Source organism: Typopeltis vanoorti, chromosome 17 (assembly GCF_054136105.1).
Source record: "Typopeltis vanoorti isolate ZY-2024b chromosome 17, IOZ_Tvanoo_1.0, whole genome shotgun sequence".
In the NCBI taxonomy this organism is placed as follows: Eukaryota; Metazoa; Arthropoda; class Arachnida; order Uropygi; family Thelyphonidae; genus Typopeltis; species Typopeltis vanoorti.
In genome coordinates, this window is record NC_143565.1 from 19,323,691 (window position 1) to 19,337,615 (window position 13,925).

General features: G+C 33.6%; 1 protein-coding gene across 1 annotated transcript in view; it reads left to right on the top strand.

Moving 5' to 3' along the window:
* LOC150097205 (lysosomal alpha-glucosidase-like) overlaps positions 1 to 13,925 on the top strand; it is a 228,191-nt gene that overhangs the window by 159,798 nt on the left and 54,468 nt on the right. The window contains exon 15 of the mRNA XM_090407621.1: positions 7,008 to 7,096. Within this exon, the coding sequence (XP_090263747.1) occupies positions 7,008 to 7,096 (89 nt within the window). The remainder of the gene's footprint in view (positions 1 to 7,007; positions 7,097 to 13,925) is intronic.

The following is a 13,925-nucleotide window of genomic DNA, read 5'->3' on the forward strand; positions in this document are numbered from 1 at the left end:
GTGATCAGCATTCATTTTTTAGACAAATTATGGACTCTACAACTGTGTTAGAAATAATTTTAATTTTCCGACATTTTGACCTTCATATTAAGATCATCTGGAGTATACACATATATACAGAGACAAGCTATATTAATTTCACACGTTATGCTAAAGAGCCAATGATTTCATTATGGGTTCTTCTACTGGCCTGACATCTAGTGAAAAATTAGATTAAATTGAATTAAAATAAATGAAATAAAATAAAATAACTACATCAAAACTATATTCTATTTAAGACAGCATTGGGGAAACGTTTTTTCCTATAAATAGTTTGATTACAGCAAACACAATGTCCTAATTTAACGTGAGAATTGTTATATTAGATTTAAGATGCTGAATTACCTATAGTCCTATTTATAATTAACTCTTAGGGAGAAAGGTTATGTGGGTAGAATATGTGCCTTCCACATTCTTGGGATTTTTAGACCATCATTATTGTTAAGATTAGGGTGGTTGATAAGAATTTCACAGGCCTCCTTAAATTTACATTCATACTATGTTTTGGTGTGATGTAAACAACAGGTACTTTTCCAGTCAATTCTATGTAAAGTATTCAGGGCATGATCAAACATTCCAGCTTCACCATAGTTATTAAATTTAATGTGCCATTTATGTTCCTTTTGTCTGATAGGAATTGTGCATCCTGTTTCTCCTAGATAGAGCTAATTACAGGTGGTGGGCCAACAAAGGAAGTGGATCCTTGGATTAGTTGAGTAAGTTTTTTAATTTTGCAGGAGGTTTAAAGGTGGCTTTAAGGTTGTATTTCTATAGTATTCTGTTTATTTTATCTGATTTCTCTTTAATGTATGGACTGGCTACAGTTTTATTATAGTCTAGTTTATTTTTGTTTTTAAGTGAGGTCTTGTGAAGAATTTTGTTGATGGTAATTTGGCTGTAGCCATTTTTTAGGAAGGTATTGCTGATAGCTTTTAATTCATCTTTAAGTGCTTGTTCATTGGAGGAAATCTTCAAAGGCCTGTTTTTTAGTGTGTTAATGACACCTAGTTTTTGTTCTAGTAGCAAGGCTTATACATTGGTCATACATAACTGGTAATTAGTTTATGGAATTAACAACGCATATAAAGTATATTAATTAAAGATGACTTTAATGAATAACTTCTATATTTCGGCAACGTCACGTTGCCATCTTCAGGAACATAAAGATATGGTATGTGCACGCAGGCACTAACAAAAGCAAATGAGGAAGAAAGCAAGAAACTGATATTGTTCCTAAAGTCCTAGTGGTGCCCTCTGGTGGGCTAATTTGGTTGTCTTGGCAGTTGGGCTGAAGTTCTCCTAATGTAAGTCTCCCAAATTTGGGGTAGTTTCACCCAAATTTGTTGAGGTTAGGAACGTTTTTTAGAGCTGATGAAGATTCCTTTAATGATCTTTCGTATTTAAACTTGCTGCGGTGTATTATTTTTGTTTTCTTCCAACGAATTCTATGGTGGGTATCTAAGGCATGGTCTGCCAGCCCAGAGCGGCTGTATTGGTGAAACCGGATGTAGTCTTTGTGTTCTGAAATCCTGATATTTGTTGTTCTGCCTGTGTGGCCAAAGTAGGACAATTTGCAGCTGCAAGGGACCTGGTATACACCAGGTAGGTCTAGGGGAAGTGGTTGGTCTTTGGTAGAGCGGATAAGGGATGCCAACTTGCGTTGTTAATTCCGTAAACTAATTACCAGTTACCTAGTTTTTGTGTTTGGTGGTGGTGGTGGTGGTAGGAGTTTGTGTATATATTGGCCAGTATGTGTCAGTTTCTATGGTAAACAGTAAAGGAAAGACTTCCAGAAGGAAGACATGTGACAAGTGTATCTAGAAACAGAAGTGTGTTAATTCATCTTTAAGTGCTTGTTCATTGGAGCAAATCTTCAAAGCCCTGTTTTTTTAGTGTGTCAATGATACCTAGTTTTTGTTTGGTGGTGGTAGGAGTTTATGTGTATATATTGGCCAGTATGTGTCGGTTTCCATGGTAAACAGTGAAGGAAAGACTGCCAGAAGGAAGACATGTGACAAGTGTATCTAGAAATGGACATGTGTTCTGCTTTTCAATCTCAATTGTTTATTGTATGTTTTTGTTTCTTGTCAACGTATCTAAGCCAGACTTTGGGTTTTAAAGGAGAGGAATCTAGAGCACGTTGCTCAAAATATTCCATGTAAGTTAGCAGTTGGGGTGGGGAGGCAATGGTGAAAGCACAGGTAGAAAGTTTTGCTACACAAAATAGCCAAAACATAGTACATGTGCAAAGAGCACTGTGATATCAGGAGGGAATTTGTCCTGTAATAGGAGGATTGTGTCATTGATTGGGACATTTGTGAAGAGGGCAGAGACATCAAAACTGACTAATAGATCACCTTTTTCCACTGTGATGTGGAAAAAGGTGATCTTTGATTTTGTTTACAAAGTGTTGTGTGTCTTTAATAGGAGGGGGAATGACCTGCCAACTCAAGTGTTGATGCTAGTTTCTTGGCTATGTTGTAATTGGGCTGTCTGTACCTTGAACTATCGCCAGGACCGTACGTTCTGTTTGTGAATCTTTGGTAAACCGTAAATTCTCAGGGAACAAGCATAGTGCAGAAGTAATGTTTTTTAACTGTATCTTCGGGCCAAGTAGTGACTGATTTAAGTAGCTTTTCTGTTTTATTCGGTTGGTTGAGTTATAGTTAAAAAGCTGTTGTCTGAGACTATTAGATTCATTTTTTCCAAATATGTTCTATTTAAAATAACTGTGGCACTGCCTTTATCGAGTTGTATTACAGCTCTAGTAATTACAAGGTCTGGATTTAATTTTAGCGATTTCACTGCTGCTAATTCGGATTTCATTAGGTTGCTAGTTATTATTTTCTTATAATTTAATTTAAAATTTTGAGTTTCCAAATGTTTTTTTCTGCTATGGTGGTTGGGAGAAATCTTGTGCTTCTTTCACTATGGTAAATAAAATCAAGTATGTTAATTATCTCGGGTGCAATGGCAAAGTTTAAACCTTTGCTGAGTAGCAAGAGTTCATCATTGTTCGGGGCTTGGTTAGATAGGTTGATCACGTTACTGTTTGCTGAAGGCAATTGGTGGCTCCTCTGGTCCCTTGTTTCTGGTATCACAGGCTTGTGGTTGGCAGTTTTTGTTCACTGCGGAGAAATTCAAATATGTCCGTTGGCTTTCAGGATATTGTCGATCTTTAAGTCGAAGAAATTTGGATATGAGTTTTGCTTTCTTTGTTTCAAGGATATGGCCAAGTTGTCCATAATCCTCTCAAGGATATTCCAAATATCTGGATTCAAACAACTTGAAAGTTCAGATTTTAAATTCTGGACCTGGCTTTGAGCAAAAGCCAAGTTTTTTCGAGTAGCCTGGATCTGTTCTTTGAGCAACTCCTTTTCCATATGATGGTATATTCATAGTGCCTTCGTCGAGGTGAATTTTCATTTCAGTTTGATATAATTTGGAATAAGATTGCTGTCTCTACAATGTTTTAAAAATGCCAGTCAGTTAATCAAAACAGAAACATGCATCTTCAATTTACTGTAGTGATTGCATCGCTTGTGCATCAGATCTCCATGAATTATCAGAATCCTTTCCTTTAGTGTTACACGGTGATCATTTTGGCTGTAGCCATTTTTTTAGACACATTAGACACTTTCCTCAGCCACCTAAACAAACAACACAAATGCATACAATTCACAATTGAGATTGAAAAGCAGAACACACTTCCGTTTCTAGACACACTTGTCATACGTCTTTCCTTAACTGTTTACTTATGGATACTGGCCAATATATACACATAAACTCCTACCACCACCAAACACATAAACTAGGTGTCATTAACACACTAAAAAACAGGCCTTTGAAGATTTGCTCCAGTGAACAAGTACTAAAAGATGAATTAAAAGTTATCAGCAATACCTTCCTCAAAAAAATGGCTACAGCCAAAATACTATCAACAAAATTCTTCACAAGCCCTCACTTAAAAACAAAAATAAATAGACTACAATAAAACTGTAACCATTCCATACATTAAAGGGATATCAGATAAAATAAACAGAATACTACAGAAATACAACCTTAAAGCCATCTTTAAACCTCTTGCAAAATTAAAAAATTTACTCAACTAATTCAAGGATCTACTGGCCCACCACGGAGTATACTGTATTCACTGCACCTGTCATTTGCTCTATATAGGAGAAACAGGACGCACAATTCCTCTCAGACAAAAGGAACATAAATGGCACATTAAATTTAATAACTGGTCTGTCTGATCATACCCTGAATAGTTTACACAGAATTGACTGGAAAAGCACCTATTGTTTACATCGCACCAAAACGTGGTATGAATATAAATTTAAGGAGACCTGTGAAATTCTTATCAACCACCCTAATCTTAACAATAACGATGTTCTAAAAATCCCGAGAATATGGAAGGCACATATTCTACCCACATACTCTTTCTCCCTAAGAGTTAATTATAAATAGGACTATAGATAATCCTGGATCTTAAATCTAATATAACAATTCTCATGTTAAATTAGGACATTATTTTTGCTGTAATAAAACTATCTATAGGAAAAAACTTTTCTCCAATGCTATCTGTCTTAAATAGAATATAGCTTTGATGTAGTTATTTTATTTTATTTCATTTATTTTAATTCAATTTAATCTAATTTTTCACTAGATGTCAGGCCAGTAGAATAACTGTTGATAAAATCATTGTCTCTTTAGCATACTGTGTGAAATGTAATATAGCTTGTCTCTGTATACATGTGTATGTCTGTACTCCATATGATGATCTTAATATGAAGGTTGAAACGTCGGGAAATTAAAATTATTATTTCTAAACACGGTTGTAAAGTTCATAATTTGTCTAAAATGAAACCAACTTTGACATTTTACCATAGATACCAGAATTCTGAGAACAATAAGAGGAGTGGACAGGTGACAGGAGTAATGAATTGCATGTGAAAAATGAAGATTTTATGTAGACAGTCACTTGACATTATTAGCAATCAGGAATATGTGAATGGGGATCCTTGGCAATCATATGTCATATGGTCATTTAAACAGAATGGAAAAAAAATATTAGCAAAACAGATATTTGAGTCAAGAAAAGACCCAAAGGTTGATCAAGATGTAGCTGAATTGATGCAGTTAGAAGTGCTTTATAAGACTGAAGTGTAAGATCTGGCAATATTGTAGTCATGACAAATGACTAATTTGGAGGAAAATTGTTGATAGGAAGCTAGTAATAATGTAAACTTAATCAGGTAGTATTGTATCCTTTACAGCCTTAAGGGTACATATCAGGAATTTGACGACATAGAAATTATAAGCTATTTGTTCATGTATGACTCTATGGTAAACTCATAGGAAATGCATGAATATTGTGTTACAGTGGATAATTTGCTGTAGTGAATTTTCTTAAGCAGTGTGCTTTGATTGGAACTTGTAGGCAGTTAGTGTATTTTTTGTATGTTGGATCTATACACAAGAGATCATTTGGTCAAACTACAGTATGTGACTACTGTGGATGAGAAGAGATTTGAGAATGAAGGAACTTGTTCACATTAGATTTTGAAGACCTGTGCATTGTGTTCCTTCGGAAACACCTAGGAGGAGAGGCTGTTCCAGAGTATAGCAGCAGGAATGAGAGAGGAGGAAGAGAAACCTGTTCTATGGATTTGAAGTTGGACTCTGAAGGAGTGGCAGCTGCATGCATTGGATTTGGTAAAGAGAGAGGAGAAATTGATGCTAGTTCTGAACACTTACCATGTAAATATTTATAGCAGATACATGCTGTGGAAACTAAATGTCTATGCAAGAATAGTTGGAGTGAGTTGGTAAGGGATGAATCATTAATCAAGAGGAATGCAAAGAGGAGTGCATATCACTACTTGAGGTAGAAAAAAATCCATCAAAAATTTGAAATGTTTGGTTAGAAACAAAACACTTGATTAAAGAGACTGCAGATATGAGGGTTCTGAGAAAAATTAGGGGAAAAATGATGCCATCAAAGGCAGAATCATGTTAAAAATGAAGATATTAGAATGGAACTTGACATTATTAGTATTCAAGAATGTGTCAGCAGAGCTAATCTAAGGTAGTATGACCACTTTAAATAGAATGGGTGAGGAAAGGTTAACAAAACAGGTGTTTGATTCCGAGATAGCAGGAAAGAGATCCATAGGAAGTCCAAGGTCTTGGTGGATTGATTCAGTCAGAAGTGCCTTAGTAGCACAAAATGTTAGATATGACAATATTGGAGTGCTTAGTAATTGATTGATTTGGAGGAAAATTGTTGATTAGAGATTATTAATATTTATAACTTAGTCATGTAATGCTTTACCATAGCTTGAACAACCGTTGTTGGTACATATCAGGATGACGATGATAACTTTTTTTTTATCAAGTGGTTATTGTTTTCATTCTTATTGGTCTTTTATGAAAAATATATAGCACTTCTAAAATTTATATTTTCTTACCACTTCTTTTCAACCCTGCCCCAAACTCCCCCAGCACACCAATTGAAAATCGTTTTGTCAAGCCATTGAAAAGCAAGTTGAGTATTTTTGAGATAAAGTACTTTAGCATGTGAAGATAGAATATGTGAATATGAGAGTGAATGAATTTGTTTGAATTATTTGAACACAGATATTGAGAAAATTCGAAATAATGAAACAGTTCAAATAATTTGAAATAATTAAATTTAAGAAATAACACTCATATGTTTCACTTATTTTTATTTGATTATTACATCTCTGGTTGATACCTATTACCAGTTTCATACTATATTTTTTTTAGCTCTTTCGTTTCATTCAAATAGCAGTGCATTTTATGAGTATCCACATTAGATTTGCTTCTACTTAGCTTCTAATTAGTTTGTATTAGTATGGAATCTCCATAGTTTTTTAATGAATTGTATCTAATATACATCAGTGCATTTTTTTTATATATATTTGCCTTTTTTTTTTTTCTAGGCGGAAAAATCCGTTTGGTCTTTTCGTTTATCCAGACAGAAATGGCGAAGCATCAGGACAGCTTTATTGGGATGATGGTGATTCATTGCGTAAGTAACAACTGATAAATCTTAATTGCTTATTATCAGTTATCATCATAGAGAGATATTCATATAACCAAAACTTGTGGAGATAAAGTCAAGTCTCTTAAATGAAAGTGAGCCAAGTTGCTCTGTTCTGTGCCATATGGTAAATGTCAGGTTGGTTCATAAGCCTCATCTTCAAAAAGAAGTTTGCTTATATATTGCTGAAACTGTTTTCTTGGTCTTGCTTTGTATCCATTAGTTGACCTGTAAAGAGCAAGGGCACTGAATGTAGGTGAAGGCAGATGTCTGAGTTGGTGTTCCAATTTTTTTTTTTTTTAATTGTTTCTGTTAGGGGATGGCTTGTCCTTTGTGTATGTGCATTAGCCCATTTGTGCTTAATAAATTACTGTAGTTACGTGAATACCCATGGATTTTAAATGAAGTGCATCTAGCGATGGATAAAAGCCTAAAAGTGATGATGAATGTGAAAATGCAAATTGTAGATAAATGTTGAGAAGGGCTCACATAGGCTGCATGTTTGGCATCGACAAAAGTAACATACAGTAAGCAAACAAGAAACTGAGATCAGAGAGGCAGTGCAAACTTGTTGAATTTTTACTGCTAAAAATGCAGCTGATGTATGCAATAAACTAATGTTAAACATGGAGAATGCACTGTTCATTTGGATCAAAGATGCACAAGAAAAACTTGCCTATGAATGACATTGATATAATTTTTACTAAGATCCTCATTAATAGAAAGGGGTATGGTAAATCCCTTTGTTTTTACAGCCGGGTACGAAACTCGGATCAATATCCATAGAATTTCTTGCCAAAAAAACTATCGGCAGACCCAAGTGTAAATGATCACTTGGGTAGTACAACACCAAGGCAACTCCAAGCAAAGGTACGAAAGAATAGTTTTTTCAGCATGAAACTCTATGGATTTCGATCTGAGTTTCGTACCCGGCTGTAAAAACATAAAGGGATTTACCATCCCCCTTTCTATTAACATTTTCGCCGGTAAAATAGCCTTTCGGCTTATTAACTTAGTAATTAAGATCCTCATTCTTTACAACTGATTTAATTAGCAAACTACCTATATCAGCAGCACTGCAGAAACCACTTTCGTTGCTGGCAAAGGTTAGTTCTAGAAATTCAAGAGGTTATTCACTCTGTAATGTAAATGGAAAAGACAGCCATAATTTCTGTTGTTTCATCCTGGAATGAAGCAACAGAAATGCTTTCAGCTTTCTATGTATCACCTGTCAAACAGAAATTGGGACTAGTGGATAATTTTGGTGTTCATCCAACTGATCCTTTGATTGACAAACAGGACATGCTCACCATGAGCATATTGAGCTCCTTGATACAGTAATAGAAGTAATATTTATTCTTTAATGCAGACACAACTGATCTTTCACTTTTATTAGTATGCTGAAGTCACTGCTTTCAACTTAAGTGCTGAAAATTAAGTTGATTGACTGAAAAGGCATAGAAGTCTGTTTTGAAGCACCTTTCACATACACAAAGGAATATACAAGTAGTGTATTTTTTTTTTAGCAGACTGGAAAGGCTTGTAACATTTTTAATGAATTTACTACTATATCCATTACAAAGAAAGGTTTATTTTATAACATATAATTTTTTTTTTTTTTAATGAGGCATCTATAGAGGATAAGGACAAATTTCTGAGAAGTAAGTTCTGCAAACTCAGAATTTTGATGATACCAGACCTCTGACCATAGTGAGGATTCAAAGTAGCGTTAATATAACAATTCTCATTTGACTTAGAAAAATTCTAGTCATTTACAAGTGTCATTTTCTGTATGAAAGATTATATCAAGTTGAGGCCCTTTTGCTTGAATTAAATCATAAGAGAAATAAATCATTCATTTTTTCTTTCATCTCATATCACATCTTGTTTTCTCTGGTCCATAGACTCTGATAGCAAGTTTTAATGATGCTATATGATATATGCCTATATCATTATCAGATTTAACTCTGGTGTTATGCATTGCATTTGTTCCAGTTTTTAAATTATTTGTTCTACAGTGAAGATGTTTCTGTCAAAAACTCAGTGGCTGATTAAATGTTTGTCACATAATTTCAAGAATATTTTATTTTTCAGCATACTTCATAACAAACTACTCTTTTGATTTCTGTGAGTTCTTGAAGAGAGAGAAGGCATGTCAACCATTATGCTGCTTAACTGAATTACTGAGTAGCCATGTATAAGAATTCATATTTAGGGCTCATGAAATTCCACACATGAATTCCTACAAAAATGGCTCCCAAGTACACAAAACAGCAAAAGGACAACAATAATAAGGCTAAGACAATAAAAAATATGCTAATTCCAAATTTTCAACTTACCTTTAAGTTTTCCATGGATTGTGCTAAAACTTACATAAAATAAGGATAGTGGTCTTCAGTACTGCTTATACTTAAACAAAATCCAGGTACATGCATAAGATGCTGTCTAGCTATTTATCTTTAGAGATCACAGGATCACGAGGACAGGAAATATGATAAAAGTCTCAAAAGAAAAGGGAGATTTTGGGGTGTGGAGTAAAAAAGGAGGAAAGAAAGGAATGGAAGGTAGAAGTTGTTGCAGAAGACAACAGAAAATAGAACATCTGTTTAGTAAGCAAATAGTAGAGGCAGAAGATAAGAAAGAAAGACTAAAGAGATTGTAAAAACTACATATATTAAAAAGTTATATTTAAAAATATATATTAAAAATATAAATATATTTTAAAATGATTTTCTTGAGCAAAATTGTATAATCTGGAAATTCTCAGGACTTGGAAATAAAATATCTCAAATTCCAGATATAGCAATGTTTGCCCTGAACACCTTTCAGGGGAAACTTTCCTGTACTCATGAAGGTATGCAAAAGGTGTTCAGAGGGCATGAGGCACTTTAGATTTTTAGTTATTGAAAAATTAAAACTAAATTGATAACTAAAATGTGTCGCTTGGCATGTATTGATGGACCTCTGTCAGAGTTGCATCTGGTTGACAGCACAATGGCATTCCAGCTGCAAGGTTTGAACTGTTTGTATTAAAAGTTTAAATTCAGAATACTTCAAACTATACAGTCAGAACTCTTCATTAAATTATTAATGAAGAGTTCTTTAAATTATTAATGAAGACTAAAGAGATTGTAAAAACTACATATATTAAAAAGTTATATTTAAAAATATATATTAAAAATATAAATATATTTTAAAATGATTTTCTTGAGCAAAATTGTATAATCTGGAAATTCTCAGGACTTGGAAATAAAATATCTCAAATTCCAGATATAGCAATGTTTGCCCTGAACACCTTTCAGGGGAAACTTTCCTGTACTCATGAAGGTATGCAAAAGGTGTTCAGAGGGCATGAGGCACTTTAGATTTTTAGTTATTGAAAAATTAAAACTAAATTGATAACTAAAATGTGTCGCTTGGCATGTATTGATGGACCTCTGTCAGAGTTGCATCTGGTTGACAGCACAATGGCATTCCAGCTGCAAGGTTTGAACTGTTTGTATTAAAAGTTTAAATTCAGAATACTTCAAACTATACAGTCAGAACTCTTCATTAAATTTCATAATCATTTGTATCTTAAATTGTGATGGTCGTCAGCGACTGTTTCATCACTCATGCATGCATCTGCTGGTTTTTCTATCTTTTTGACATAGAATCCCATCTATGGTTAAAAATAAATATAAAATCAGACCTGACTAATTCTGAATTTCATTTGTTTCATTTATTGACAATTTTAATTTCATAATTTTTGATCCTGCTGTATGTATATTGGATTCATATAACTAAAAATGTATTTAAGTAATATTTTAAAAAAAGTTTCATGTGTTTGTAATTTATTATAATGCAAATTTTTTACAAATAAACACCTTTATAATTATTCATGTTTGGTTGAAATATTATAACTTTTCTAAAATTGCCTTTGTCTGAGAGGATGTATGCTGATATTACCAAAATTTTAAAAGGGGATGCCGGCATGCAAAGTTTAAGAAACAGTGGGGGTATAGGATCAAAACAAAATATAGTTCCGTGTATCAATGACTGGAATCTCATTAATCTGTTTTCTAATATAACATAGTTAACATGTTTCTGGTAGATTACTTGTGATAACTTAATTTGGCTATTATAATAATTGCTAGGTATTGCATGCTGAATTCATAGTAAATCTTTTTAAAGATGAATTCATTCTCATCTATTATAATCATTGGAGAAATAACATTTCTTGTTATTTTCTAGTAAAGAAACCTGCAAAGTTTTATTACAGCATGATCAGAAAATCATTGAAAAATGTCAAAATTGAAAGATAACATGTCATCTTTTCATTTTAGCTTATGTTAATTCAAACCACTCATTGGCTACTCAGAAGGGCTGGTATTTCTAGCATGCTATTGTCTATAGATGCAAAATAGGCAAACTGGTCTATGAAAACATGCAAGACATAAAAAGCTTGATTTATTTGAAGGAATCTCTGTGTGAGATCAATTAACTTAATTCAGTTGGAAAAAACTCAAAAATTCCTTGCATCACAAGCCAGATAGACATATTGTATATCATCATCATCAAATTCCTGACATGTACCCTCAAGGGGTGTACAGGATATAATAGCACTACATGAAAAATTTACATCATTACTAACTTCCTATCTACAGTTTTCCTCCAAATCAGTCTGTTACTTGTCAAGACTCCAATATTATCATTATCAGATCTTATATTTTGTTACACCTGATATCTTAAGAATGTAGAATTCTCAGTTATCATGGTGTAACATGAAGAGCAAATAAATTAAAAACCCTGCATAAAGGCTAATAGCTAATTTAAATGAATTATTTAAAAGAAAAAGGAAATATTCTTGCATCCAATAAAATATATATAAAATAAAGGTGTTTGGTTGAACTAACTAACAAAAGGAAAGAATATATTAATGTTGTAATATGATATAAAAGAGAAAATTTATCTAAGTAAGACAGAAAAGGATTAGTCATAAGAAATGGTATGTGAGAGGCTAGAGATTAAAATATTAAGTGAATTCATAGAGAAATTTTGAAAAGAGGATTAAGTTAGAGGCTAGTACAAGAAAAACAACAACAGAAAATCGCTTAGATTCAATTCCCGGATTGAGACATCGTTTGGCTCGCCGACCAAAGGACGTTTGGCAGAAAAAAACGCCACCCTAATTGGTCGGTGAAGTAAAAACAAGTAGGGGCGGAGAAAAGAAGTTAAAGAGGGTGCCGTTAGGAGACCAAGTATAAAAGGGTTGGGAAACCCCCCCCACAAGGTTTTTTGGTTTTTGTTTTGGTTCTGTTCCCGAGGAGTTCTCTACGAGCTCCGTGACATAGGTTTCATGCGGTTTTCCTGAGTGGAGATTGGGGTTATATCTCTGTCGTCACAACATGGAAACAAAAGTGAGCAGGATTTCGATTCCGGATTTCCTATGTAAGAAGCGAAGAATGCCATGTAGTCAAAGAAAAGGAAACATATTCTTTGTGTTTCAACTTCAGTGACAACCACGAGAAAGGGAAAGCTATAAAGATATCGATAACCACGTCGCGAGTCGCACAGCCGTCATATAGATGATTCAAAGTGTGTCCTGAATTACGAAAGTTTAAGACCGTGTAAGCATAGTTCAACTCCAAAAGGAACGTAGGAGTAGCAGATTATCGGAGAGATTATACCAAGCTAGTTCAATCAGAAAAAGGCCCATATGAAAAACTCAAGAAAGAAAGGTACTGTAAAATATATCTAATGTTAACTAAAATTTGTCTTTAATAAGTATCATTATTCTAATACGGAACTGTTGAAGTGACCAAGGAAAATTTATACTTGGACTTGAGTATCTGACAGAATATATTAAAAGTAAGCTGGCTAGTGTTAATGTTATGTGAATAATTAAGTGTCCTGAGAATTTTGCATGTCTATTGTAATGTATAGGAAAATTAAAATGTCATAGTTGTGTGTTAGTGCAGAAAAAGATTTAGTTAATCTACTTAAGTTTGAATAGTTAAATAGTGTGAATTAATCTTATTTGTCCATGTCAAATGAATTTACGTATTGAATGTATATGGCGGCATGATCGTAATACTAGTTATGTGTTAGTGCAGTAAATGGTTTAGTTAATCTACTTAAGTTTGAATAGTTAAATAGTGTGAATTAATCTTATTTGTCCATGTCAAATGAATTTGTGTTGAATTGTTATGGCGGCATGATCGTAATACCCATTATAGGATCATAGCCTAATTACTTGTAATAAGTTAATGTTAGTTTGTAAGTATTTAGTTTAGCATTAAATTGAGTAATCACAAAAATTGAATTGTACCATGTTAAGGAATTTAATAAACCTTTGTTCAATGATAAAAGAGTTGTCTGAAATTGCTGTCCAATGCACCACTTGAAAAATACGAACCTAATCACGCAGGAAATTAATGTGTCATGAAACGAGATACTGTCACGACTGCAACATAGTTACACTTTCAGACATATTTGAGTTCTTTCTCCTTGTTTTTGTATATAATATCTCAAACTAAATATCCCAAAAGTCATAGTATAAATACAAATATTAGGGGTACTAAGGGGAGAAATAACTTAAGTATTAGTAAAAATTTTGGTGATATCTCGAGCATAGATAATAGAAGAACATAGATAAGAGGAAATTACTAGATAGAGTAAAAATCATAAATTGGGACACAACAATTTCTATCGTCTAAGGCGCATTGTACCATATCAATCCACCTATATCTTGGTCTTCCTCTGGGTCGGTTTCCAGACAACCTGGCAGAGAACACTTGTTTTGCTAATCTTTCCTCGCCCATTCTGTTTAAGTGAC